The sequence below is a fragment of the Euprymna scolopes genome, chromosome 33 (genome assembly GCF_053919585.1).
Source record: "Euprymna scolopes isolate OS-2025 chromosome 33, ASM5391958v1, whole genome shotgun sequence".
Classification (NCBI taxonomy): Eukaryota; Metazoa; Mollusca; class Cephalopoda; order Sepiida; family Sepiolidae; genus Euprymna; species Euprymna scolopes.
In genome coordinates this window covers 59,237,345-59,262,769 of record NC_136514.1, presented here as the reverse complement: position 1 = coordinate 59,262,769, position 25,425 = coordinate 59,237,345, and the positions used below count along the sequence as shown (strand labels likewise).

The following is a 25,425-nucleotide window of genomic DNA, read 5'->3' as shown; positions in this document are numbered from 1 at the left end:
TCATAATCTTCTACTTAGTAGTGGCCATATTGAAGAGTAATCCTTCACTTAGAATTGATTATACTTAGCACTTTTACCCATTGCGCCACTAGTTTTTGCAGACAATTTTTGTATGAATTTTAGGAATTTTACGTCAATTTTCATTTTTAATGAGGAATTTATTACTTATTACTATAGTTATAGCGATAAAAGAGGGAATAACTAAAGAAAGTAAGAGTTATCACCCCTCATAGATCTTTGAAAAGACTAGAGAGTTCCAGGAGGAGAGAAAAGCAAGATGGCAGCTTTGCTGAACACTGAATAATCATTCCGTAAATAATTTAAAGTTTCTAAAAATACAAGGAGTTGGTTTATTTATTATTAGAATATCCAATGATTCTGACATCCCATTTCTCCAAACACAACAAAATTTGGTGACAAGGACGAGATTGGATATAGTACCACATCTCAAAAACAAAAAACACACATGGTTTTAAAAAAATTTGTTTCTGCACAAACGGAAAAAACAAATCTTCTGCACAATAAGTTTTTTGGTAAATACACACACAAAAATAAAAAACAACTTTTTTCACAATTTTTTTTTGTGAATAGACAAAAAAAAAAAAAACCTTTTTTAAAACAAGAAAAAAAAGGAACTTTTGTGCACAAATGAAAAGAAAAATCAGAATTATTTACGTCACAAATCCAAATTTATTGGGAAAAATATTGCGAAACCAGCAAGAAGAATTTTTAAAGACTCAAAACAATTTAATGGAAACTTTGACGGCACAATTTCACAAACAATTGATGGAAACACCAAAATCAATTTTGTCTGGACACCATAGCAAGCACAATAATGGATTTTTCATCAATCCGGATTTAAAACAAACTTTTACTGATTGGTATGGCTGATGGAAGGATACGTTTCAACACAAGTTCGCATCCATTATTTAATATCCATTACAATTGTTTAAAATTAAAAAATGTTACAGACGATTTTATTAAATATGCCGGAATTGTCAATCTACAATGCGAAAATTTTTGGCTGAAATCGCTGACAGAGGATCAATTCAAATGCCTCATTTTCATAGCAGGATTACAATCTCCAGAAGATGTGGACATACGGACACATCTACTGTCTATGGTAGAAAAAAAAAAAAAAAATGAGAAAAAAAAAACATAAAAAAAGAAAAAAAAGTGAAATAATGTAAGAAGATTCATGGAAAATGCAATATAGATATAACTAATTGTCAATAAATGAAGATTAAAAATGGAATCATTTTCATGATTATTACCTGCAGATATGTTTCATTCTATGTGTTTTATCTCGGAACAAACAAAAAATAAGGAGGAGTGCCGCTGCGGCCACTACTCCTTGATACTGGTCACCTGTCATCTTGGCAATGATTATCATGGCTGTGTAGACAAGACATGGTTGCAACAATTGGAAGCACCAAATCAAGTATGGACTGCTCGGCTTCTGATTTACATTCTTTTGAGACAAATAAGACAGGAATGGAATTAACTCACGGTGCCTGAAAGAAAAAAATGTCAAGAAATTTAATTTCCAAATCCTTATAAGTTTTCTTTTAGAGAAAAAGAAATATTACGCGAGGAAACATGCATTTTGACATTGTTTGCTTTTTTCTTCAGTTAATCTAACTTTTGCTCTTGGCAGGTTTATTTAATCTTTAATTTCAAAAATTTCCCTCATGAAATGCTTATTTAAATAAATAAAAGTGGTTCTATGAGATTTTTTGAGATAAGGATTGATGGAAACCATAAATTATCTATACATATGAAAAGCCAAATTGTGTGTTAGTATATGCATTTTTTGTGTATGACCACCTAAGACTTTTTTTCAGGGGGCGCTCAGAGCAGTTACTGTTTCTTAAAATCTTTTATATGCTATATAGATTATAATATGTATGATTTACGAAACAAACTCGCGTGTATCTTTAATTTTGGCAACTTTTACATGCTATTTTCGCGATATTTCTTGGTCTACGCATGTTTCTTTGGCTTTTCAGTATAAAAGCGAAAATGCTAAATTCAAACGGTGTGTGTTTCTCAGCTTTCACACCGGGAACGTCCAGAAAGTAAATAAGCTTTGATCAATGCGGTCATATCAGACTATTGCTTTTCATTGGGACACCCCCATTTTTTATGGAGAGCTGGTTTTTCCCCCCAACCCAACATCTTGGGGAAACAAAACCAAAAAACTGCCTCGCAGCCAAACTTAACTGTGGGATTGATGTTTGACCTCATTAAATTTACGCACATGTCAATTCTTTTTTTAATCATTAAATTTCATCTATCCTCATTCCCTACCTTCGTAGCATCAACGCTTATTTTTTTTTATTTTTGCTTTTACCTCAAGGTTTTGAGCTATCTTCCTCCCCAAAACTTTTTTTTTTCAAACACCTGGGCAATGCCGGACCGTTCGTATTGTATCATGTTCGTTTTTTAATGTTTTTTTTCCATCACGTTCGCTGTTTTTTTTTTTTTTCCAGATTTCTTTTTAGAAGTTTTAACATTTTTTATAATATTTAAGCAGGGCTATTACTTCACTTTGCTTCACAGGCACTCTTACAGAGAGTATCTATTGTCTCTTAAAGCAGAATGGAGGCTATATACATAGTGACTGCTTCCTTTTTAAGTCTACATCCCGGTTTATACATTATACAATTCATCTAATAAAGAAAATAACAGTATACAGGCTCTCCAGAGAAATTAAACGCTTACAGATTTAGTTAGAACATGGATTTCACACATTTAAATTCCTGAGAGAAAAACAATGTCCACAGATTTTAGATGTCTGCATTGGTAATCTTTTTTAATTATTTCTTTATTACAGCTACTTAATATAATTTATCGATTTTATTTGTTTGCAAACACTGTTAATGAGTGAGATAGGGTCCTGCAGGAAAATTGGTACCATTTTGTAATTTGCATAACTTTCTAACTATTTTTCTAATGATGATGTTTTTTTCAGATACTCTTGAAACATTCTTGAAGATATTTCAATAAGATTTAGAGAGGTTTCCTTAAACATGGTGGAATTAGCATGATGCATGACCATATGTGAATGGATAAATGCTGGGAACTATCCTTCAGACATAATTAAGAACACTGGCTACGCAAAAGCAATAGTTTGAGTTCTGGCTAAGTTTGATGCTGAGGGTAAAGTTCAATGAAGTCGTCACAGACCTCGCAATGTTTGAAAATAAACCAAAACTTTTCTGGCAGAATTGAAAAAGTTGATAAAGGCAGACCCAACTCAATGTCAAAACTGAAAAACACAATGTTAGCCACAGAACCATCAGCAGGGCAGTCAATGAAACCTTGGGATGAGCTCTTACATGAGAAGATGCCGCAACCTCCTCATTGCCTATCCAAGAGCCATCAGGGTTGAAAGATGTCTAAAGCTTCTCAATTATCTCAAGAATAAAGGACATGTTTGCATTTTTGTTGATGAGAAAGAGTTTATTGTGGATGAAGATACCACCTACAAGTTATTACCAGTCACACATCAGATGTTGGTCCTGTGATGCAGAGTAAGAATCTTGGTCCTGTGATGCATGGTAAGAATCTTGGTTCTGTGATGGTTTTTGCAGCTGTGGAATAGACAGATGATACTCCCTCATTTCATAGAAATGAGACTTAAAATCAACACAGCAAAGTATTTGAAGATTCTGAATGCTGTTTTGCTGCCTTGGATTTATAGATACTCGATGCTATCAAAGTAATGCTTGTTCAAAGCTTTTCCCCAAACAGGTTGAGGCTTACCTGAAAGAGAATCTTCCCTTGTTTGCCCTGAAGGACATTTGATTCAGAAGCTCTCCAGATCTGAATGTTTGTGACTATTGGCTATTTAGCATGATTGGAAGAAAATCAAATGTTAATCAACATCCTAATGTTAACTCTCTGAAAGCAAAGAGCATTCTGGTATGTAGATCCCGATGAAGTAAAAGCAAGTTGTTCAACGTTTCACCAGAGGATCTTCAAAATTATTGTAACAAAGGGAGATCATATGAAATAGATTGTAAAGATTACAGAAATAAATATTAAAACACCTCTTTTATCCTTTAAATCAGGGAATTTCAAAAGAAATGAAAAAGTTCCAATTTATCTGCAAGACTTCGTATTAGAGTTACATTTAGACACTTCACTTTTATTTACTTAACTAAAAACATAGGATCTTTTCTAAGTTTTTTTTTTTAGAACTGATATTTTAACAATTTTTCCTCTCTCTCAGCTGGTTCAATCAAAGGAAGTATTTTCCCTATTAATTCACCATGCAAGACTGCCAGATTCCTATCTGTGACACCATTGCCAGAACATATTGCCCTACTTGCATCCTAATTGTAAAATCCATTACCTAGTTTTTTTACCTTATGCAGAAATTTACCATACTACTAACATCTTTACACACATCTAAATATTATTACCAGGAGAGTGGTTCTTTAAACTTTTATGGGATCATAAACTCCTAAAGTTATGAATCCTATAAATATTTCCAGAATTGAGGAATCATCTATAGTAAAAAAATTAAAACATTAAAATAGAAACTCGATTCCTATCAAAATAGTAGGCTCAAACTTCCCATCTCGGCCAAAAATTGATCAACACTCACCCGGGCTTCTGCTTGGGGCTATTCTGAGCCAAATCCAAGGGAGTATGGTTGTGTTTGTTTCGGATGTGCAGCAAACTGCAGTCGCCTGCATTTAACAAAAGCCAACAGATGTGGCTGAAGCCCTCCTTGGCCGCTATGTGCAAAACTGTGTTGCCATCAACATCTTTGAGGAACACATCTGTACGCTGCCAAGATAAAAACAGTGTTACTTCAGAATAATATTTTAAATATCGTTTTGTTTAAAAATTAGTTAAAAACCACATAGCACCATTTGTGAGACTTTTTTTTTTCAAAGAAATGAAAACATTGAAATCCAAAATTTGTCGGCTTAAGACTTCAGTGGTATACTAACAATTTTTCTTTTTGTTATTGTAGAGATCTTATGCCACCAAAGATACACATTTTCTCCTGACATCATTGAGAAAACTATTTTTTTTTGTCCAGATGTAGAGAGGGTTGAAATGTGTATAAAAACATCAAATATAATTGAAAAATCAACTAGAAATTATATAAACATGAGAAACTTTTTTTTTTTTATTAAATAAATGAAAACCTTTATTTAATTCCAAAATTTTTGGCTTAAATAGCCTTTTTCAGTGGTATATATTTTTCATTAACCAATACTTCTAATGTAGTCCTATTACATCCAATATTCATACACAGGTGCCAGCATTCTTACTATACATAACTGGACTGGAAAAAAACAAAAAACTATTTTCAACAACACTGGATGAAATCAGGTATCTTAGGTGTTGACATTGTAAGATTAAAAAAATTGTATATCACTAATGTTTGTTAAGCCAAATAATTTTGGAGTGAAATAAATGTTTTCATTTATTTGAGAAAAAAAAATTGTTTGGTTTTCATCTAATTTCCATTTTTCATTATCCGATGCTTCTAATAGAGTTCTATTACATTCAATATCGCTTTTGTTTCTGAACAGTACTTACATGCTATTTTTTTTTTTTTTTTTTTTTAATTTTACTTTACGCTGACTGGAAATATATCTCAATACAATGAATTCTTTCGAAAATGTCCTCAGTCAAACAACTCTTCTGAAGAAGGACATTCAATCAAATTTTGGTTGAATTAAATAACTTATAGTTTATACATTAATTCCTTTTTAAAAGATTACTTAAAAATAGCATTGTTAAAAGTTGCATAGTTTCCTTTATAGACACAAGCAAGTGTTAATTCATTAGTTCTTAATAGATTCTTGATTTGTTTTTATATTTTTCGTTTTTTTTATTGTCAAATGGTCTTCCTTCATTTTCATACACGCAAAAATAGGTTCACTTGTAACATATATACTGAACAAAACATGCAGGGTTAGATAACAAAAAGAACACGAGTGTTCCCAAAATTTTAATCTAATGGATCCAGGGAAACACCAGATCGGTTACAACCAGTCTAATGCATAAAATTGTCAGATTCTCTAAATTAAACCTTGATAGCAATGCATCTGGCAAATCAATATTTGATTCTGACTAACGTTTTTCTTTTTCTTTCTTTCCAACATGTTTTGTCCAAAAGAATGTCTTTCAATTTACTTTCTTTCAGCAATTACTCTTTATGATTAAGAAAACTGTTGGTGCTTATGATATTAACAAAAGAACATGTTTTTGCATTTCTTTATCTATGTTTGCTTTCATATAAACAATTGCATTTGTTTAACAGATTCACTGAACAATTTGTTCAAAAGATATTGTTTAATAAATCTGTAAAATATTTATTCAATAACTAACAAATAGTAAATTGATAAAGCTTAAAATACTGAGGAAATGTTGGATTTGTGTTAATCAAATTGGGTTGAAGTGTGTGTGTGGGGGGGTCTGAGCTATTTTGGACTGAGTCCATGATAATATCAGATCTCTCCTTTTAAGCAATTTTTTTTTTAAATTAACAAAAAGCTAATATATATATATATATATATATATATATATATATATATATATATATATATATATATATATATATACATACACACACACACACATGCACACACACATACAATTTATTATGGTATAAACAAAATTGGAATTGTTTATTCTCAACCAATTTAAATAGTTATAAATATAATTGCACACCTTTGATATAATTATTTTTTAGAAAACAAAACAAAAATTTGAATTGAAATACATTTTTCTTGTTAACATGCACCAACCTTTCACAAAATAAATTGAGGAACCAAAATCAAACCTTTATTGTATAAAAAAATGCTATTAATCACAAAGAAATGGTGAACAAATTGGCTCTACTTTATTATATAGATTTCTTACTACTGAGATTAAACAATTTATCTCTTACAAGTAGTAATATCTCAATAGTACATAACAATTGTTTATTTATAACTCATTTTTATTTCAGTAGTATAAATGTGTAGTTAACTTTGGTGTTATGTATCGCAATAATTTATCAATTATCTGATAATAATCTCATTTTTACCTATTTACTTCATTTACTAAAACAAAAAAAAACAAACTACAAAATCATTTACAACAAAAAAAATCTTGAAAACAAGAAAAAAAAAGCAGAAGATAAATATTTAAAAACAACTAATATTATTTAGAAGACTAAAAAATTCCCTCAATAATGTAATGTTGCAGGAACAAAGGAGAGAAATAAAAATCTGACCCAACATTTTTTCAAGTGCAAATGAAATGCATTTATTTGTGGTTCCTCCAAAACAACGCACATCACTATCTTGCAAAAGTCCTTTTGCACACACATTTGCTTTTTAAAAGTCTTTCTCCTCTCCACATTGCACTGGCTGTCAGCCAGCATTTTCTCGCTCTCAACTTTACATGTCCATCTTCCTAGCACACACTTTGTTTCTTTCTTGACCATATGGTCAATTTTTTTCTCTTTTTCTTGTGATGCAAGCTCTCGTACACTTGCTAATTTGCATAAGTGCTTTAATAGCTGCTATTGCTAATACCTTTGATAGGTAGCCATCCCCTGGCTGATGGTGATTCTTGTGTTCTGTTACAATAATACTAAAAATTATTATACATTCAATTGAAACATTAATTTATCTTTATATTACTTACATTGATTACTTATGCAAAAACATCATTTGTGTCTTTAAAACTTTACTTTGATTTTTCTTATTTTTAAACGTCCAGGACGAAGCCTATATTTATGGCTTTTTCAGCACATGTCATCGCCTACAATTCAGCTGTTTAAATGCTTGAAAATTTTGTTAAAATTTTAAATGGTCACAAGATAATTCATTCTTGTTTTGAATTATTAACGAAAGTCTAAAATGTTCAGCTTGTTTATGAAGAAATTGAAATATCTTGAAGAATTTAATTTTGTAGTAAAATTAATTTTTAATAGGATTTTTTAAAACGAATTTAGTACTTTACACTATTGAGTTTTTTTATTTTAATAAATAATCTATTAATTGTAAATCCAAAAATACTGAGTAAGCTCATATATGGTAACAATTTTAATAAAGAGATATAGAAAAAAAGATTAAATTTAAAGATTCATTTTATGATAAAAATCTATTATGGAGTTGTGGTTGGAGGCCATGACAATGCAGTTTTCTATAAAAACAAAAGAAGCAAAAAGAATGACAATATTGAAATATTTCAATAATTTCAATTGTAAAGTATTTATTTACCAATGTAATGTATCAAACCTGGATGCTATCATGAAGTTATATTCTCTAAATTTTCGAGGTATACTTCATCTTCAGAAAAATTAAAAATATGTACAACCACGGAGACATGTTTATGCCAGAAGTTGGCTGCAGTAGAGTAGGTCCATAGGAGCTCTTCAATTACTTTTGAAGTATGGGTTGGCATTTATTTATATTATTAGATTACAAATTTATAATAGAAAACTATTTAAATATTGTCATTATTTTTACACTATCACATACCTAATAATATGATTGCATTGTCATGGCCTTCAATTAACTCCTTACACACTAGGCACAATGCTTCAAGCAAACTACAACATCCTTCTCAAAAAATCTATTAGTTTCTGAACATTTTCATACTTATTTTTTTGGAGTGGCAAATCCTTATTTCCTATTTGGATTGAGAATAATAAGGTGGGAGTATCATCTGTCAATTAACTAAAATTGTAAAAAACTCAAAATCTTTAGTTAGAATTTAACTGAAAGCTGTGAGCTTAGAAGAATGACAACATACCGTGTTTATTGTCAGTGTTGGTGAAAGAGTGATGCTCATGAAGGAAGGAAGAATTTGACATGCGTTTTTTCATGGACTCAAAACGCCAACCAACTTCTGATATCAATTTCAGATTGTTATTTACAGTTAAATTACTAGTACATCATCTTGTTTGCCAGTCATGAAAAGAATTTGCATGGAAATATGCATCACGTGTGGGCATAGGTAGACCCAGCTATGGTGCTATTCAATCCCAGGCCTTGAGATGATGGCTAGCAGTAGAGTTGCAGAATATATGTGTATATATTGTTGTTGGGGTGATTAATCGGATCTTTTGAAGGTATCAGAATTGGTATTGAAAAACGTGCCTATTTTCCGATGCCAAAAACGATTCTTTTAATTACGTTTTTTATTTGATTTTGTTTAAAACAAAATATTCCACTACTGGTAGTAATAATAAAATAATAAATATTTATTGATTTTAAAGTACCAGTAAAGCTAAAATCTATAGATCACCCCATGCAAGTATGTTTTTACATTTTGGAAAATACAAATTATGCCATCTGTCAGCCAGCACTTTCTCGTTCTCAACTTTACATGTCCATCTTCCTGGGACACACTTTGTTTCTTTCTTGACCACATGGTCGATTTTTTTCTCTTTTTCTTGTGATGCAGAGAAAGACGTTTAACTTGTTATTTTATGATAATCAGGAAAAAAATAACTCCATAATTAAATATTTCGATATTTATAAATAAATTGAAGTCAGTAATTGGGAATTTAGTACAGAATCAGTAATTGAATCAGAATCAGGAAACAATGGAATCATCCCATATATATGATGAGAATAAATTAAATAGTATTCCGACAAAATAGAAAAATAAAACCAAGTTATATGTTCATCAACGTTTTGTCTTTATTTCGAGACTTCTTCTGAATGAACGAGATTAAGAAAAATGCCAGTACAAATAAAACATGAAACATTTTCAAATATTTGTACTGGTGTTTTTCTTAATCCCATTCATCCAGAGGAAGTCTCAAAATAAAGACGAAACATTGATGAACACATAACTCAGTTTCTTCCTTTTTATATATATATATATATATATATATATATATATATATATATAGAGAGAGAGAGAGAGAGAGAGAGAGAATTTTTTGTGAATGAAATCTCAAGGTGCCAAGTTGTTGAATGTTATTTGATTTGCATACATGTGATGCAAGAGACTATAAAATCAAGCCAAATTATGCCAACGGGAGAAGGAGGAATGCATGCCTGTAAAAAGAGAGGTTACATATGTGGGAAAGACAACATCCACTGATTGCAGGTTGCATTATATTTTAGACTGCAACAATAACTGTGCCAAATTATTTAACCTTTTTTTAATTTCAAATTGTAACCTTCTACAAATGTTCACTATAGGACTTCACTGTCAATGTACCAACACCAGTGTATTTTATTCAGCAACAGGGAGTTTCCTTCTGATACCAACTTTATGCAGATGATTCCAATCAACAATTATTTCATTTTTGACAATTCACCATATTTGTTTTTCTGTGCCAAATGCCTGACTTATTTAACCAACAATTATTTTGTTTTTGACAATCATGTTATGCTTTCTTTTAGTCAGGTAGGTGTCCATTCCAAGTGCACCTACTTCTTTCATATGATCTTTTTTGTACATTTGTACACCAGACCTGAATACTTAATGCAAGTGAATTGTTTTATCTTGAATATAATTTAAAAAATTCCTCCACAGCATTTTCTAAATATCAGAAGTATTCCAAAAGTAATGCCTCCTATTTTTTTTTAAATTCTTCCTGAATGGATCAGAGAGGATTACATATTGCATCGTTATGCATTTATGACCTGAAAGTTTAATCTCTCTGTTGCAGATATTGATGGTGTGAGACTAAGAAATCAACTCCTGTCATGGATGTGCATCAGAAACATCAATGAATTCCAGGCAAAAGTGCATTGATAATGATGGTAACTATGTAGAAAAATAAAGTCTAGAGCACAAAAGGTTATTCATTTTAACTACTCCCATTTTTGTATCTGACCCTCATATACAAAACCTGTTTAAATTGTCCTGTGAACGTGTGTGGATTCATTGCACAGGCTGCAATCGTCCACTTGTTGTCTTCATCTGAATCTGATGTTTGAATGAGACACTGACTGCAATAACAATCATATACTGTAACAAAATGATCCTCTCTCCAAACACGACAACTCCAGTTTAAAACGTTTTTTTTATTTTTAGAGGTTAAATGACACTTTTCCACCAATGACAGACTTGCAATTAGAACTCTTAACTAAATCAAAACGCCAGTCCAACAGAGCACACACAGTACAGTAGCTTGAAGCCCAAAACCTCATTTGTCTCTGAAAACTACAGAAACCCAACTGAACCTCTTTAAACATCCTGCAAATATTAATTATTTTTATACCTACAGAAAATAGTGTTTTATGCTTATGCAATTATCAGTGTAGATAATGATAATTACTGCTGCGAGAGAGATTCAAACCCAATCAGAAAGTCGTCCTTGAGTTCGTAAGTGAGCATTCTACCTCAAGACCACTAGCAATTAACATAAGAATTTAGGAAAATTAAGAACCTATGAATTCCAAATCAATGGGCATACATAGTAAACAGTCAGAGAGTATTCAATAACAAGAAGTCGGAACGTTGCATTTGCACTAAAATTGATTGCTTTTTCTCAATATTATAAAGAAGAATCAACTTTAATTTCTTAAAAGGGGTTTATAACTATAATTTTAAATAAATATTAACAATTGTTTTTATACCTGGACACTACTGCTTCATGCTTATGCAACCAGTGTAAAAAATGATAATTACTGCTGGTCAAGGGATTTGAACTTCAGAGAAAGAGATTTGTGGTAACTCACCCACCAACTTAAAAATCATGAGGCATCTCATTTATGGACATAAAATACTTACTGCTCAGACAGTCTTATATCTGAAGAAGTATTAATTTTTTTAAGACATAGCAATACACATGAAAAAATTGAAATAGCTTGAAATATTTCAATATTGGTATGCATAGAAAGAGCTTGATGAGCTAAGAAAGAATCTTTTTAAATTTTTAAAATCTGATTAAAATTAAGGAAGTTATGGCTATTTTTGTGTCTCACACGTTTGGATATTTTCCCCTCTTTAAGACCATATGCGTTTCGTCACATTTTTTACACTACTTTTTCAGTAAAAATGTCATATCTTTGTTAAAACACAAGACTAAAAAATGAAATTTACTGTATAAGTGTATTTTTGTACAAGGAATCAGAATATGCAACTGAAAATCTCCCAAAGTTTATGGTTTCCAAATAATCTGCAGTAAATGTGCATAAATATGCAGCAATTCCTTAAAAATGCCATGTATCCATAAACAGAAAAGAAGTTGGAGAACTCAAAGTTGAATTGTAATGTGCTTTATGTACAAAAAACTTAAATCTAAACATAAGACCATTTAAAAATGAATATATTGCAATATTTCTTTGGTATTATTGTAGATTAACACCTTCTGTTTAACCCCACTCAACTCCTTTTGACCACCCCTCCAAAATGTGATTCTAACTTTTTAGGAAATTATGTATAAAATGCCATGAAAAACTTTAATGAAAGATAAACAAATTATTTTAGAATTGAATGTAAAATAATTTCCTATTACAGATCATTCTAGCATTTTAGGGCAGTTAACTGTTTTTTTTTTTTCTATGGGAAAATATGCATGCTTTTTTTTTTTTTTTTAAGATGATTATGTGTAGTTTTAAGAGGGTTTCTATGCAATGAGAATATGTGGAGGGTTGCCATTCGGACTTTGAATTAATTGTAGGGCTAAGGAAAATTATGTGTGAACATACTGAAAACTTGACAGAGACAAAGCTAACAAAAACAATATTAGAGGGGGGAGCGGTTAGTTTCACAAAAATTTAATGTAAAATAATTCACCATTTCCTGGCCATTCTAGCATTTTAGGACAGTTAACCAATTTATTTTTATGTGTATTTTCTTTAAGGAAGGATCTATTTTTTGTTTGTTTGTTTTAGATGCTTGTATGTGGCTTACAGAGGTATTTTGTTGGGGGGGAGGGGGGGGGGCTTGCCACTCGAACTTAGTGTTATTGCTAGGGTTAAAGAGCGTTTTAGGAGGAGACTTGCCACACATAATTTGGATTAGAAGTGAAGTTAAGAGAGCTTTTTTTCAAAGAGAGCGTTCATCACTCATATTTACTGTTAGCGGTTCATAATTATTGGCTTTATATTATATATTTAGTTTTAATTTAATAAGAAACTGCGTTGCGAAATTTCAAAGAAAATTCCAGGTTGAAGGTGTTAATTCCATAGGCCATTTATACTACGCTGGAGTAGGTTATAAAAATATCTTTCGCTTAATAAGTAGAAAAAAAAATTAACAAAATAAAAAGCTTCCTAATTGTAGTTTGATGTGTTTTCTAACTGCTTTTAAAATTTCAAGAATATTGATATAGATTTTGAGGGTTTGTATTACTATACACATAGATTCGAAAAAGTTGTCAAAAAAAAACAAATATATAACAAATAAATGTTATCAAAAGCAAGTTACTTTTCTACCTAACTGGATATTTTTTTAGTGTTTTTATTTAATGTAACATGTTTATTCAGCTTGAAAACAGTGTTTACCGATGTTTTGGAAAATTTTAAATGGCGCCCGCCGCCCGACTCTCTTGAAACGGTAAGTTTGGGGAAAAGAGTTAAAAATAAAAAAGTAGACAAAATACTGCTAGAAACTCGCTCAATATATGTTACCGTGACATAGGCTGACATATATTCGGTGAGTTTTTAACAGTATTTTGTATAGTTTTTTTTTTAATTTTTACTCCTTTTCTCAAACTTACAGTGTCAAAGAGAGTCGGGCCGGGCGCCATTTTTAATTTTCCAATACATCGGTAAACACTGTACGTTTTTCGAGCTGAATAAACATGTTACATTAAATAAAAACACTAGAAAATTATCCAGTTAGGTAGAAAAGTAACTTATCTTGCCTTTGATAACATTTATTTGTTATATATTTGTTTTTTGACAACTTTTTCGAATCTATGTATAAACGAGATTTTGATACTTATTTTGATTTTGAAAAAAAACATTTGTGGCTGTTCGCAGTAAAACATTGTTTTAATTCGCTGTTCAAAACTAATTTAAAGAATAAAAGTGCATGCAAGCTATATATCTACAAAAGTTTATTTTGTTTTTTTAACCATGTTTTTAAATTTGACGAAAAATGTGAGAAATTGCAACAGATTCATAATGCCGAATTGGTTGGGATTGTTGTTATTATACATTCTGAAAACCGAATAGTTCTAAACTAATGTTATTCTGATAACAAAATAGCTCTAATTAAACATAAGAACATTTATATTCATATTTTCATGTTTTTCTTAATTCGTTCTTGAATAAAAATTAAAGAACGCGTGTTTGTTTATATATACTGTGCTATGGCTGATTCTACAGGCTGGAGCTGCTGCTGCTGCTTCTAGTAATATTACTTCATTTGACCAAATTCGAGAAATAGAAACAATTTTTTTTTTCGGGTAGGTCTTTTTAAATTATCAATTACCGTGGTCCTACTCAACATAAAATAATACTTTTAATTGATAAAGATAGTAAAAAGATTGATTTACTTACTACTGAGTGTCTGAAGAATTTTTTTTTCAAAATGTTCGATACTCGGCATATTAAAGTCTTATTTTTAACATGACAAAAAAAGAAATGGTCAAAAATATTTCGGACACTTGACAGTATTAAGATTAACACCTCTTCTTATTGATTCCCAAATTTCATGACGAAATTCTTCATACAATCACGGTACGGACCTTTAGAAAACAGGGGGGGTCATTACAAAACCTTACCGAAAACGCCATTTTATGACGTTCACATTTTTATCACTTTATTTGCTCAAAACTCTTGAAATATATAATGTACATTCATATTTATTAATTCATTTGAAAGTATATTCATTTCCGAACAAAACAGTAGTAATTTGAAGACTTGAAATGCTTTGGTTTAAAAAATATGGCTATTTTAGTAGAACTACCTTGAAATCTGTGATTATCCAAAGCATTTTTTCGTCCGTGTGTATTACTACATGAATGGTTCATAATCACAGCATGGAACCTCATATCCAAAAAGATGTTAATATTTCAAAAGTTCTTTAGTTTGAAAGTTTGTTTCAATGGAATTGCGTGATGTTTTCCACTCACAAATTTTTTAATTAACTGAAACAGCCTGTTGCATGTGTCCATCTCTGTAACACACCTTTTTCCAGCTCAACCTCCTGTTCTCTCCACATATACTCTTATGTTACCGGTTTTGTCTCATTTGCATAGAAATGGTGAGAGTCTGCATTACTCACGTATGATTGTCAAGTACAGAAACAACTGCAAGTTGCCATTTTTTTCTTGTAAAGCAAACCTCACACACACGCGCTACTCAGGTAAGTTACGATTTTCCCTACTAGTTCATACAAGCCCGCCGTTTGCATGCACTGCAATTAGGAAACACTAAACATGTATTTTTAGTTTGACCAAAAATTTAAACAAAGAACAAATCCATTGTTAAGACACATATATTGAATCTGTACGTTTTGTGATTTGTGGATGGGGAGACGGGTAGGAAGGGATACTTCACACCGAAGAAGATAGTGTCACAGAGATACAAGAACTAATGTGATTAGAAGCCAGAATTATAGGAAGTATCACAAAGTGAAAGTTGCGCAGCAAGAGGTTTGTTCAAATTACATTTAAATTAATTGCAGGTTAGCACAATTTTGGGAAACAAGAAGCAGGGAGAGAATTTCAAAGACAAATGGTATGAAGAAAAAAGCTATTAGAGTAGAAAATTTTCCTAATTTAAGGATCTTTAAAGTGAAGGGGGGAGATTTTGCTGCTAATTGGGTTGGTTGAGGATATTTACGTTGATGGGGTATAAATGCAGCAAGTTTTTCGGCACACATTCTATGGAAGTACTTGCACGGGGATGCAACATAGCAATGAGACAGGAGCTGAAACTTAGTAGACAGTGTGGAATCTATTAGGCAAGGTATTCTTTTTTAGAGACTAGCAGAGACTAGTGGTTGATGCCTCAGGCCAAATATGTGGTTTTATATTACAGAAACAAAAAAGAAAGGAAATAAACAAACCTGGTGTTTTGTTAGGTATTTTAAGGCTTCTAAGTGGCCCATTTCACAGACAATGTGGAGTGGAGTCTGCAAGTTGTTGTCCATTTGCTGTAGATTTAGTCCATATAAACTGGTTAGATAATGAAGAACAGAACTAGAAAGAAATGGAAAACGATTTTTTAATATTCAGAACACATCAGATTATAAGAGATCAAATGAAAAACTTTAATAAGATGCGGACAATTTGTAAACTGTAAAAATAAACGACTATGGAAGAATCTTATAAAAAGATTTTGTCTATCCATCACAATGGTTTAAAAATAAAATACATTGCAGAATTTGTTTCAGTTCAAAATATCAGAGATGTTAACTACTTTTACAAATTGCATGAATAATCTATAAATATAAAAGCGAAAATGTGTGTATGTACGTGTGTTCACTTTTTCTGTATGTCTGTGAAAGGCTTTTTTCCGACGCCTTCTCGCGGCGCTTGTTCCTTTTTAAAACTTTTTATATCGCATCTACATCATAATATGTACGAGTTAACAACGGGGGTCGCCCATCTATTTAATTTGCCCGACTTTCAGAAGCTAAATATTCAACATTTTTCGATCGTTGTGTGTTGCTTTCACTTTTCAGTATGATTCAAACCGGATGTAAACGTCGCAGTCAACTATCCCGCAGTAAATGACTTGATCTCATTAAAAACTGCAGAGGTTTGACATTCACTTTTTAATTGCTCTTACATTGCTAATTTTGCCTTAGCGCAGGTGTTCAGGCTCAGCCTATGGGCTTCAAGGCTCCAGGTTAGAGCCTACCTGTCACCATGCCCCCCCCTCCTAGTTTTTTCCATTTTTAAAATCGCTGTTTTTTATCGTTTTTTTTAAATATTTAAACAGGGTTAAGTTTCCTTTTTGTTCTTCTTTACCCCCACCCCAATACACACACCTACAAGCACCCGGGCAACGCCGAGTACCCCCTGCTAGTCTACATATATAAAAGCGAAAATGTGTGCGTGTATGTATGTTCGCTTTTTGTGTATGACCGAGAAAGGCTTTTTTCCAAGAAGCAATCGGTCGACTCACTTCTTAAAACTTTTTAAATCATGTTTAAATGATAATATCTACGAGTTAACAATGGGGGTCGCCTGTCTATTTAATTTGCTCGACTTTGAAAAGATAAATATTCAACATTTTTCGATCACCACATGTGCACTAAGCTTTTTCATATAATAAAAGCGAAACTAATTCTGGCGGCATTTTTTCGGTCGCGATCGCCGGAAATGTCCAAAAGCAATCAGCTTTGACCAATGTGGAGTTTCTCCTTATATCAGACAATTGCTATTCAATTTGGACAATCCCCTGTAGCGGTCTAGAGTATAGAAGGAAATGCATGTTCCTCTCGCGTTCGGGTGTCACCAATTTGTGGTAGACTGGTGGATATATTATACATATCCCCCAGTCGTACAAAATAGGAAAAATGAATTACATTGAGTAAGGAAAAATGAATTGCTTTGAGGAAGGAACGAACAACGCGTTTACTTGATTTAAACGAACTAGGATTTATTTCATGAAGAAACAAGTGAAAGGGTACAACACATGTTCATGTCCGCGTTCGTCTCTCGCTGTTTACTGGTGAGAAGGAGAAAGTCTATTGTTGTAGAGAGAGAAATTAAGAAAGTCAATCCAGTTTGGTGTGCGTCTCTCGCTGTTAGCTGGTGAGAAGGAAAGTCTATTGTGGTATAGGGAGAGAGAGAAAATGAGAAAAAGTCAATCCAGGCCATGGAGAGAGAAAACGTATAAAGTGTACATACTGTCTGTTAGCTCGTGCCCCATACATAGTAGCAGGGGACATGACGCGCGCGAGTGTGCGCCTCCCTTTCGGGAGGCGGCTGGTTCGCCGAACCTCTCAGCTCGAGAGCTGGTCCGAAAAAGGAAGATACTGCTTATTGCTCTTGCTTTTATAATTGTTTCCGGTGGTCTTTTGCGCATGTGTGGATTTCCTTTGAAAGGGAAGTGACGTTGTCCATCTGTGCGTACATGTGCGTACTTTAGCGGGTGTGTGTATACACGTGAATGTGAGTGTATGTACGCGTATGTTTGTGTGTGCGTATGTATATGACAAGAAATATGGCTTGAGATGTGAATGCATGTTTTTGTGTGAGACTAGGAAAGGCTCCCACACCTGATTTTCCCCACAACATCTTGGGGAAACAAAAATAAAAATCCTGCCCTGCAGTAAATAAAATACTGCCCTGCAGTCAAAGTTGACCTCATTAAGTACGGGCACTTGCCAAGTTTTAATACTTAAACAAATTCAAACATGTTTCCGTTACTATTTCGTGGTGGCCCAGTGGTTAACGTCGCACATTTTCACACTTTAATTTCCAACTTCGACTCAAGGGTTCGGGTTCGATCCTTCATACTTACTTACCAACACTTTTTTATTTTTACCCCCCCCCCCGACACAAGCACCCGGGTGTTTTGATTTACCCAAAACCACACACACCTCCAAACACCCGGGCAACGCCAGGTACCCCCCGCTAGTCGAAAATAAATCTCCAATAAATAAAGCAGATGCTATAACCAAAAATTGAAACCAAAACATTCAGGTTTTCAGTTTGATGTTCTAGCAACAGATCTATTTGGACTTTCTAATAAATAGACCTTCAAATACTATCTGAGCAATTTATAGACCTTCAAATACTATCTGAGCAATTTATAGACCTTCAAATACTATCTGAGCAATTTATAGACCTTCAAATACTATCTGAGCAATTTATAGACCTTCAAATACTATCTGACCAAATTATAGACCTTAAAACATTATCTTAGCAAATTATAGACTTAGCATTCTGGGAAAATGGTCAGTCATCGGTGTCCACTGACCTTAGTTGACCTGCACTGGTTATAAAGCCATTTGATCTGTTTGTTAACAGAAATTCCTATTTACACCGACAAAAACAATTCTCTTCTCACCAGATTTTTTAATAAAATTGCAAGATTTTCTCTTTTCAGAAAACCCATTTCACATCAACCCTTTTCGATCTAATAATATTGTCACAGAATATCTTTAGTTGTCCATGGTATGTATGAACCTATACATCTGTCTCTGTTTGAGAGCCCAGGTTCTTAGTAGTCTATAGACAAAACCATTAAAACTCTGATGTTATAGTTCATAAGTTTATTAATTTAAATAAGCCAAGAGTAAGAGAGATACAAAGACTCACTTGTGGCCGCCATATTTTTTCCAATATAGAAAGAGTATCAACAAGAACATGCATTTGTAAAAGTAATTCAATCTGTAAATGTAACAAAGAAAATGCACAAAGAAAATAGCATTTACAACTTGAGTGTGACAGATTAAAGAATAGTGTATACCAAACTTGAGAATTCTAGAGATGTATGCTGGGTGATTGCTAAAAAAACATCAATTTCTATAAATCATGACTTGTGTCACTTAAAATATTACATATTATAAACAAGCTCTGTCCTCCTACAAAAAAAAAAAAAAAAAAAAACCTGTAACAGGGGAACAAATTAAGGTGTCTCTGTAATGCAATGGATGCACCTAAAATTAATTAATGGATATCCTCCCCCCCCCCCCACCCCGATTCATCCAATTACTCAACATTGACAACAAAAACACTCAACCTTTATATTGTATTAGTAGCTAAAAAGGTTAAGTGGATGAAACGATGTGATTGGCACTTACAGATGTCATCGTTCATGTTGGATAAAGAAAAAGTAAGTAAAGAGATACAGAACAGGAGAGAAAGAGAAACAAGCAAAATGAGACAAAGAGAGAGAGAGAGAGAGAGAGAGAGAGAGAGAGAAAAACAAGCACAATGAGACAAAGAGAGAGAGAGAGAGAAAAACAAGCACAATGAGACAAAGAGAGAGAGAGAGAGAGAGAGAGAAAAACAAGCAAAATGAGACAAAGAGAGAGAGAGAGAAAAACAAGCAAAATGAGACAAAGAGAGAGAGAGAGAGAGAGAGAGAAAAACAAGCAAAATGAGACAAAGAGAGAGAGAGAGAAAAACAAGCAAAATGAGACAAAGAGAGAGAGAGAGAGAGAAAAACAAGCAAAATGAGATAAAGCAAAAAGGAAACAATAAGAGAGTGAGAGAGAGGAAAGAAAAAAGGAGAAAAAGACAGCAAGTGAAAGGCAAGCAAATAGAGAAACAGAGAGAGAGAGAGAGACAAGCCAAAGGAGACAGAGAGAGAGAGAGAGACAAGCCAAAGGAGACAGAGAGAGAGAGAGAGACAAGCCAAAGGAGACAGAGAGAGAGAGAGAGACAAGCCAAAGGAGACAGAGAGAGAGAGAGAGAGACAAGCCAAAGGAGACAGAGAGAGAGAGAGAGAGAGACAAGCCAAAGGAGACAGAGAGAGAGAGAGAGAGAGAGACAAGCCAAAGGAGACAGAGAGAGAGAGAGAGAGAGAGACAAGCCAAAGGAGACAGAGAGAGAGAGAGAGAGAGAGAGACAAGCCAAAGGAGACAGAGAGAGAGACAGAGAGACAAGCCAAAGGAGACAGAGAGAGAGAGAGACAAGCCAAAGGAGACAGAGAGAGAGAGACAAGCCAAAGGAGACAGAGGGAGAGAGAGACAAGCCAAAGGAGACAGAGGGAGAGAGAGACAAGCCAAAGGAGACAGAGGGAGAGAGAGACAAGCCAAAGGAGACAGAGGGAGAGAGAGACAAGCCAAAGGAGACAGAGGGAGAGAGAGACAAGCCAAAGGAGACAGAGGGAGAGAGAGACAAGCCAAAGGAGACAGAGGGAGAGAGAGACAAGCCAAAGGAGACAGAGGGAGAGAGAGACAAGCCAAAGGAGACAGAGGGAGAGAGAGACAAGCCAAAGGAGACAGAGGGAGAGAGAGACAAGCCAAAGAAGACAGAGGGAGAGAGAGACAAGCCAAAGGAGACAGAGGGAGAGAGAGACAAGCCAAAGGAGACAGAGGGAGAGAGACAAGCCAAAGGAGACAGAGTGAGAGACAAGCCAAAGGAGACAGAGGGAGAGAGACAAGCCAAAGGAGACAGAGAGAGAGAGACAAGCCAAAGGAGACAGAGAGAGAGAGACAAGCCAAAGGAGACAGAGGGAGAGAGACAAGCCAAAGGAGACAGAGGGAGAGAGACAAGCCAAAGGAGGGAGGGAGAGAGAGAGAGAGAGAGAGAGAGAGAGAGAGAGAGAGAGAACAGCAAAATTAGACAAGGAGAGAGAGAGACAAGGAGAGACAGGCAGAGAGAGACAGGCAGAGAGAGAAAGAGACAAGCAGAGAGAGAGAGACAAGCAGAGAGAGAGACAGAGACACGGAGAGAGAGAGAGACAGAGACACAGAGAGAGAGAGAGAAAAACAGAGAAGAAAAACAGAGAGACACCGAGGGAGACAAGCAGAGAGAGAGAGACATGCAGAGAGAGACCAGACAGAGAGAGAGAGAGAGAGAGAGAGAAGCAGAGAGAGAGACGCAGAGAGAGAGAGAGAGAGAGAGAAGCAGAGAGAGACAAGCAGAGAGAGAGACAGAGTCAAGCAAAATTAGACAAGGAGAGAGAAGGAGACAAGAAAAATTAGACAAGGAGAGAGAAGGAGACAAGCAAAATTAGACAAGGAGAGAGAGGGAGACAAGCAAAATTAGACAAGGAGAGAGAAGGAGACAAGCAAAATTAGACAAGGAGAGAGAAGGAGACAAGCAAAATTAGACAAGGAGAGAGAGGGAGACAAGTAAAATTAGACAAGGAGAGAGAGGGAGACAAGTAAAATTAGACAAGGAGAGAGAGGGAGACAAGCAAATTAAGACAAGGAGAGAGAGGGAGACAAGTAAAATTAGACAAGGAGAGAGAGGGAGACAAGCAAAATTAGACAAGGAGAGAGAGGGAGACAAGCAAAATTAGACAAGGAGAGAGAAGGAGACAAGCAAAATTAGACAAGGAGAGAGAGGGAGACAAGCAAAATTAGACAAGGAGAGAGAGGGAGACAAGCAAAATTAGACAAGTAGAGAGAGGGAGACAAGCAAAATTAGACAAGGAGAGAGAGGGAGACAAGCAAAATTAGACAAGGAGAGAGAAGGAGACAAGCAAAATTAGACAAGGAGAGAGAAGGAGACAAGCAAAATTAGACAAGGAGAGAGAAGGAGACAAGCAAAATTAGACAAGGAGAGAGAAGGAGACAAGCAAAATTAGACAAGGAGAGAGAAGGAGACAAGCAAAATTAGACAAGGAGAGAGAAGGAGACAAGCAAAATTAGACAAGGAGAGAGAAGGAGACAAGAAAAATTAGACAAGGAGAGAGAAGGAGACAAGAAAAATTAGACAAGGAGAGAGAGGGAGACGACAAGCAAAATTAGACAAGGAGAGAGAGGGAGACAAGCAAAATTAGACAAGGAGAGAGAAGGAGACAAGCAAAATTAGACAAGGAGAGAGAATGAGACAAGCAAAATTAGACAAGGAGAGAGAAGGAGACAAGCAAAATTAGACAAGGAGAGAGAAGGAGACAAGAAAAATTAGACAAGGAGAGAGAGGGAGACAAGCAAAATTAGACAAGGAGAGAGAAGGAGACAAGCAAAATTAGACAAGGAGAGAGAGGGAGACAAGAAAAATTAGACAAGGAGAGAGAAGGAGACAAGCAAAATTAGACAAGGAGAGAGAAGGAGACAAGCAAAATTAGACAAGGAGAGAGAGGGAGACAAGTAAAATTAGACAAGGAGAGAGAAGGAGACAAGCAAAATTAGACAAGGAGAGAGAAGGAGACAAGCAAAATTAGACAAGGAGAGAGAAGGAGACAAGCAAAATTAGACAAGGAGAGAGAGGGAGACAAGCAAAATTAGACAAGGAGAGAGAAGGAGACGACAAGCAAAATTAGACAAGGAGAGAGAAGGAGACGACAAGCAAAATTAGACAAGGAGAGAGAGGGAGACAAGTAAAATTAGACAAGGAGAGAGAGGGAGACAAGCAAAATTAGACAAGGAGAGAGAAGGAGACGACAAGCAAAATTAGACAAGGAGAGAGAGGGAGACAAGCAAAATTAGACAAGGAGAGAGAGGGAGACAAGCAAAATTAGACAAGGAGAGAGAAGGAGACGACAAGCAAAATTAGACAAGGAGAGAGAGGGAGACAAGTAAAATTAGACAAGGAGAGAGAGGGAGACAAGCAAAATTAGACAAGGAGAGAGAAGGAGACGACAAGCAAAATTAGACAAGGAGAGAGAGGGAGACAAGTAAAATTAGACAAGGAGAGAGAGGGAGACAAGCAAAATTAGACAAGGAGAGAGAAGGAGACGACAAGCAAAATTAGACAAGGAGAGAGAGGGAGACAAGTAAAATTAGACAAGGAGAGAGAGGGAGACAAGCAAAATTAGACAAGGAGAGAGAAGGAGACGACAAGCAAAATTAGACAAGGAGAGAGAGGGAGACGACAAGCAAAATTAGACAAGGAGAGAGAGGGAGACAAGTAAAATTAGACAAGGAGAGAGAGGGAGACAAGCAAAATTAGACAAGGAGAGAGAGGGAGACAAGCAAAATTAGACAAGGAGAGAGAAGGAGACGACAAGCAAAATTAGACAAGGAGAGAGAGGGAGACAAGTAAAATTAGACAAGGAGAGAGAGGGAGACAAGCAAAATTAGACAAAAAGAGAGAAGGAGACGACAAGCAAAATTAGACAAGGAGAGAGAGGGAGACAAGCAAAATTAGACAAGGAGAGAGAGGGAGACAAGCAAAATTAGACAAGGAGAGAGAAGGAGACGACAAGCAAAATTAGACAAGGAGAGAGAGGGAGACAAGTAAAATTAGACAAGGAGAGAGAGGGAGACAAGCAAAATTAGACAAGGAGAGAGAAGGAGACGACAAGCAAAATTAGACAAGGAGAGAGAGGGAGACAAGTAAAATTAGACAAGGAGAGAGAGGGAGACAAGCAAAATTAGACAAGGAGAGAGAAGGAGACGACAAGCAAAATTAGACAAGGAGAGAGAGGGAGACAAGCAAAATTAGACAAGGAGAGAGAAGGAGACGACAAGCAAAATTAGACAAGGAGAGAGAGGGAGACAAGTAAAATTAGACAAGGAGAGAGAGGGAGACAAGCAAAATTAGACAAGGAGAGAGAGGGAGACAAGCAAAATTAGAGAAGGAGAGAGAGGGAGACAAGCAAAATTAGACAAGGAGAGAGAAGGAGACGACAAGCAAAATTAGACAAGGAGAGAGAGGGAGACAAGTAAAATTAGACAAGGAGAGAGAGGGAGACAAGCAAAATTAGACAAGGAGAGAGAAGGAGACGACAAGCAAAATTAGACAAGGAGAGAGAGGGAGACAAGTAAAATTAGACAAGGAGAGAGAGGGAGACAAGCAAAATTAGACAAGTAGAGAGAAGGAGACGACAAGCAAAATTAGACAAGGAGAGAGAGGGAGACAAGTAAAATTAGACAAGGAGAGAGAGGGAGACAAGCAAAATTAGACAAGGAGAGAGAAGGAGACGACAAGCAAAATTAGACAAGGAGAGAGAGGGAGACAAGCAAAATTAGACAAGGAGAGAGAAGGAGACGACAAGCAAAATTAGACAAGGAGAGAGAGGGAGACAAGCAAAATTAGACAAGGAGAGAGAGGGAGACAAGCAAAATTAGACAAGGAGAGAGAAGGAGACGACAAGCAAAATTAGACAAGGAGAGAGAGGGAGACAAGTAAAATTAGACAAGGAGAGAGAGGGAGACAAGCAAAATTAGACAAGGAGAGAGAAGGAGACGACAAGCAAAATTAAACAAGGAGAGAGAGGGAGACAAGTAAAATTAGACAAGGAGAGGGAGGGAGACAAGTAAAATTAGACAAGGAGAGAGAGGGAGACAAGCAAAATTAGACAAGGAGAGAGAGGGAGACAAGCAAAATTAGACAAGGAGAGAGAGGGAGACAAGCAAAATTAGACAAGGAGAGAGAAGGAGACAAGCAAAATTAGACAAGGAGAGAGAAGGAGACAAGCAAAATTAGACAAGGAGAGAGAAGGAGACAAGAAAAATTAGACAAGGAGAGAGAGGGAGACGACAAGCAAAATTAGACAAGGAGAGAGAGGGAGACAAGAAAAATTAGACAAGGAGAGAGAAGGAGACAAGCAAAATTAGACAAGGAGAGAGAAGGAGACAAGCAAAATTAGACAAGGAGAGAGAAGGAGACAAGCAAAATTAGACAAGGAGAGAGAAGGAGACGACAAGCAAAATTAGACAAGGAGAGAGAGGGAGACAAGCAAAATTAGACAGGGAGAGAGAGGGAGACAACAAGCAAAATTAGACAAGGAGAGAGAGGGAGACAAGCAAAATTAGACAAGGAGAGAGAGGGAGACAAGCAAAATTAGACAAGGAGAGAGAAGGAGACAAGCAAAATTAGACAAGGAGAGAGAGGGAGACAAGAAAAATTAGACAAGGAGAGAGAAGGAGACAAGCAAAATTAGACAAGGAGAGAGAAGGAGACAAGCAAAATTAGACAAGGAGAAAGAAGGAGACAAGCAAAATTAGACAAGGAGAGAG

The 25,425-nt window shown here is 34.9% G+C and overlaps 1 protein-coding gene across 2 annotated transcripts in view; it reads right to left on the bottom strand.

Annotated features, from left to right (window-relative positions):
• The window catches only part of LOC145258247 (uncharacterized), a 101,875-nt gene that overhangs the window by 17,961 nt on the left and 58,489 nt on the right, over nucleotides 1-25,425 (bottom strand). For both annotated transcript variants that reach the window (XM_080116222.1, XM_080116223.1), the window contains exons 3-5: nucleotides 15,955-16,087; nucleotides 4,616-4,800; nucleotides 1,275-1,514 (exon numbers count right to left, since the gene is read on the bottom strand). In XM_080116222.1, coding sequence (XP_079972348.1) covers nucleotides 1,275-1,514; nucleotides 4,616-4,800; nucleotides 15,955-16,087 — 558 coding nt within the window. The remainder of the gene's footprint in view (nucleotides 1-1,274; nucleotides 1,515-4,615; nucleotides 4,801-15,954; nucleotides 16,088-25,425) is intronic.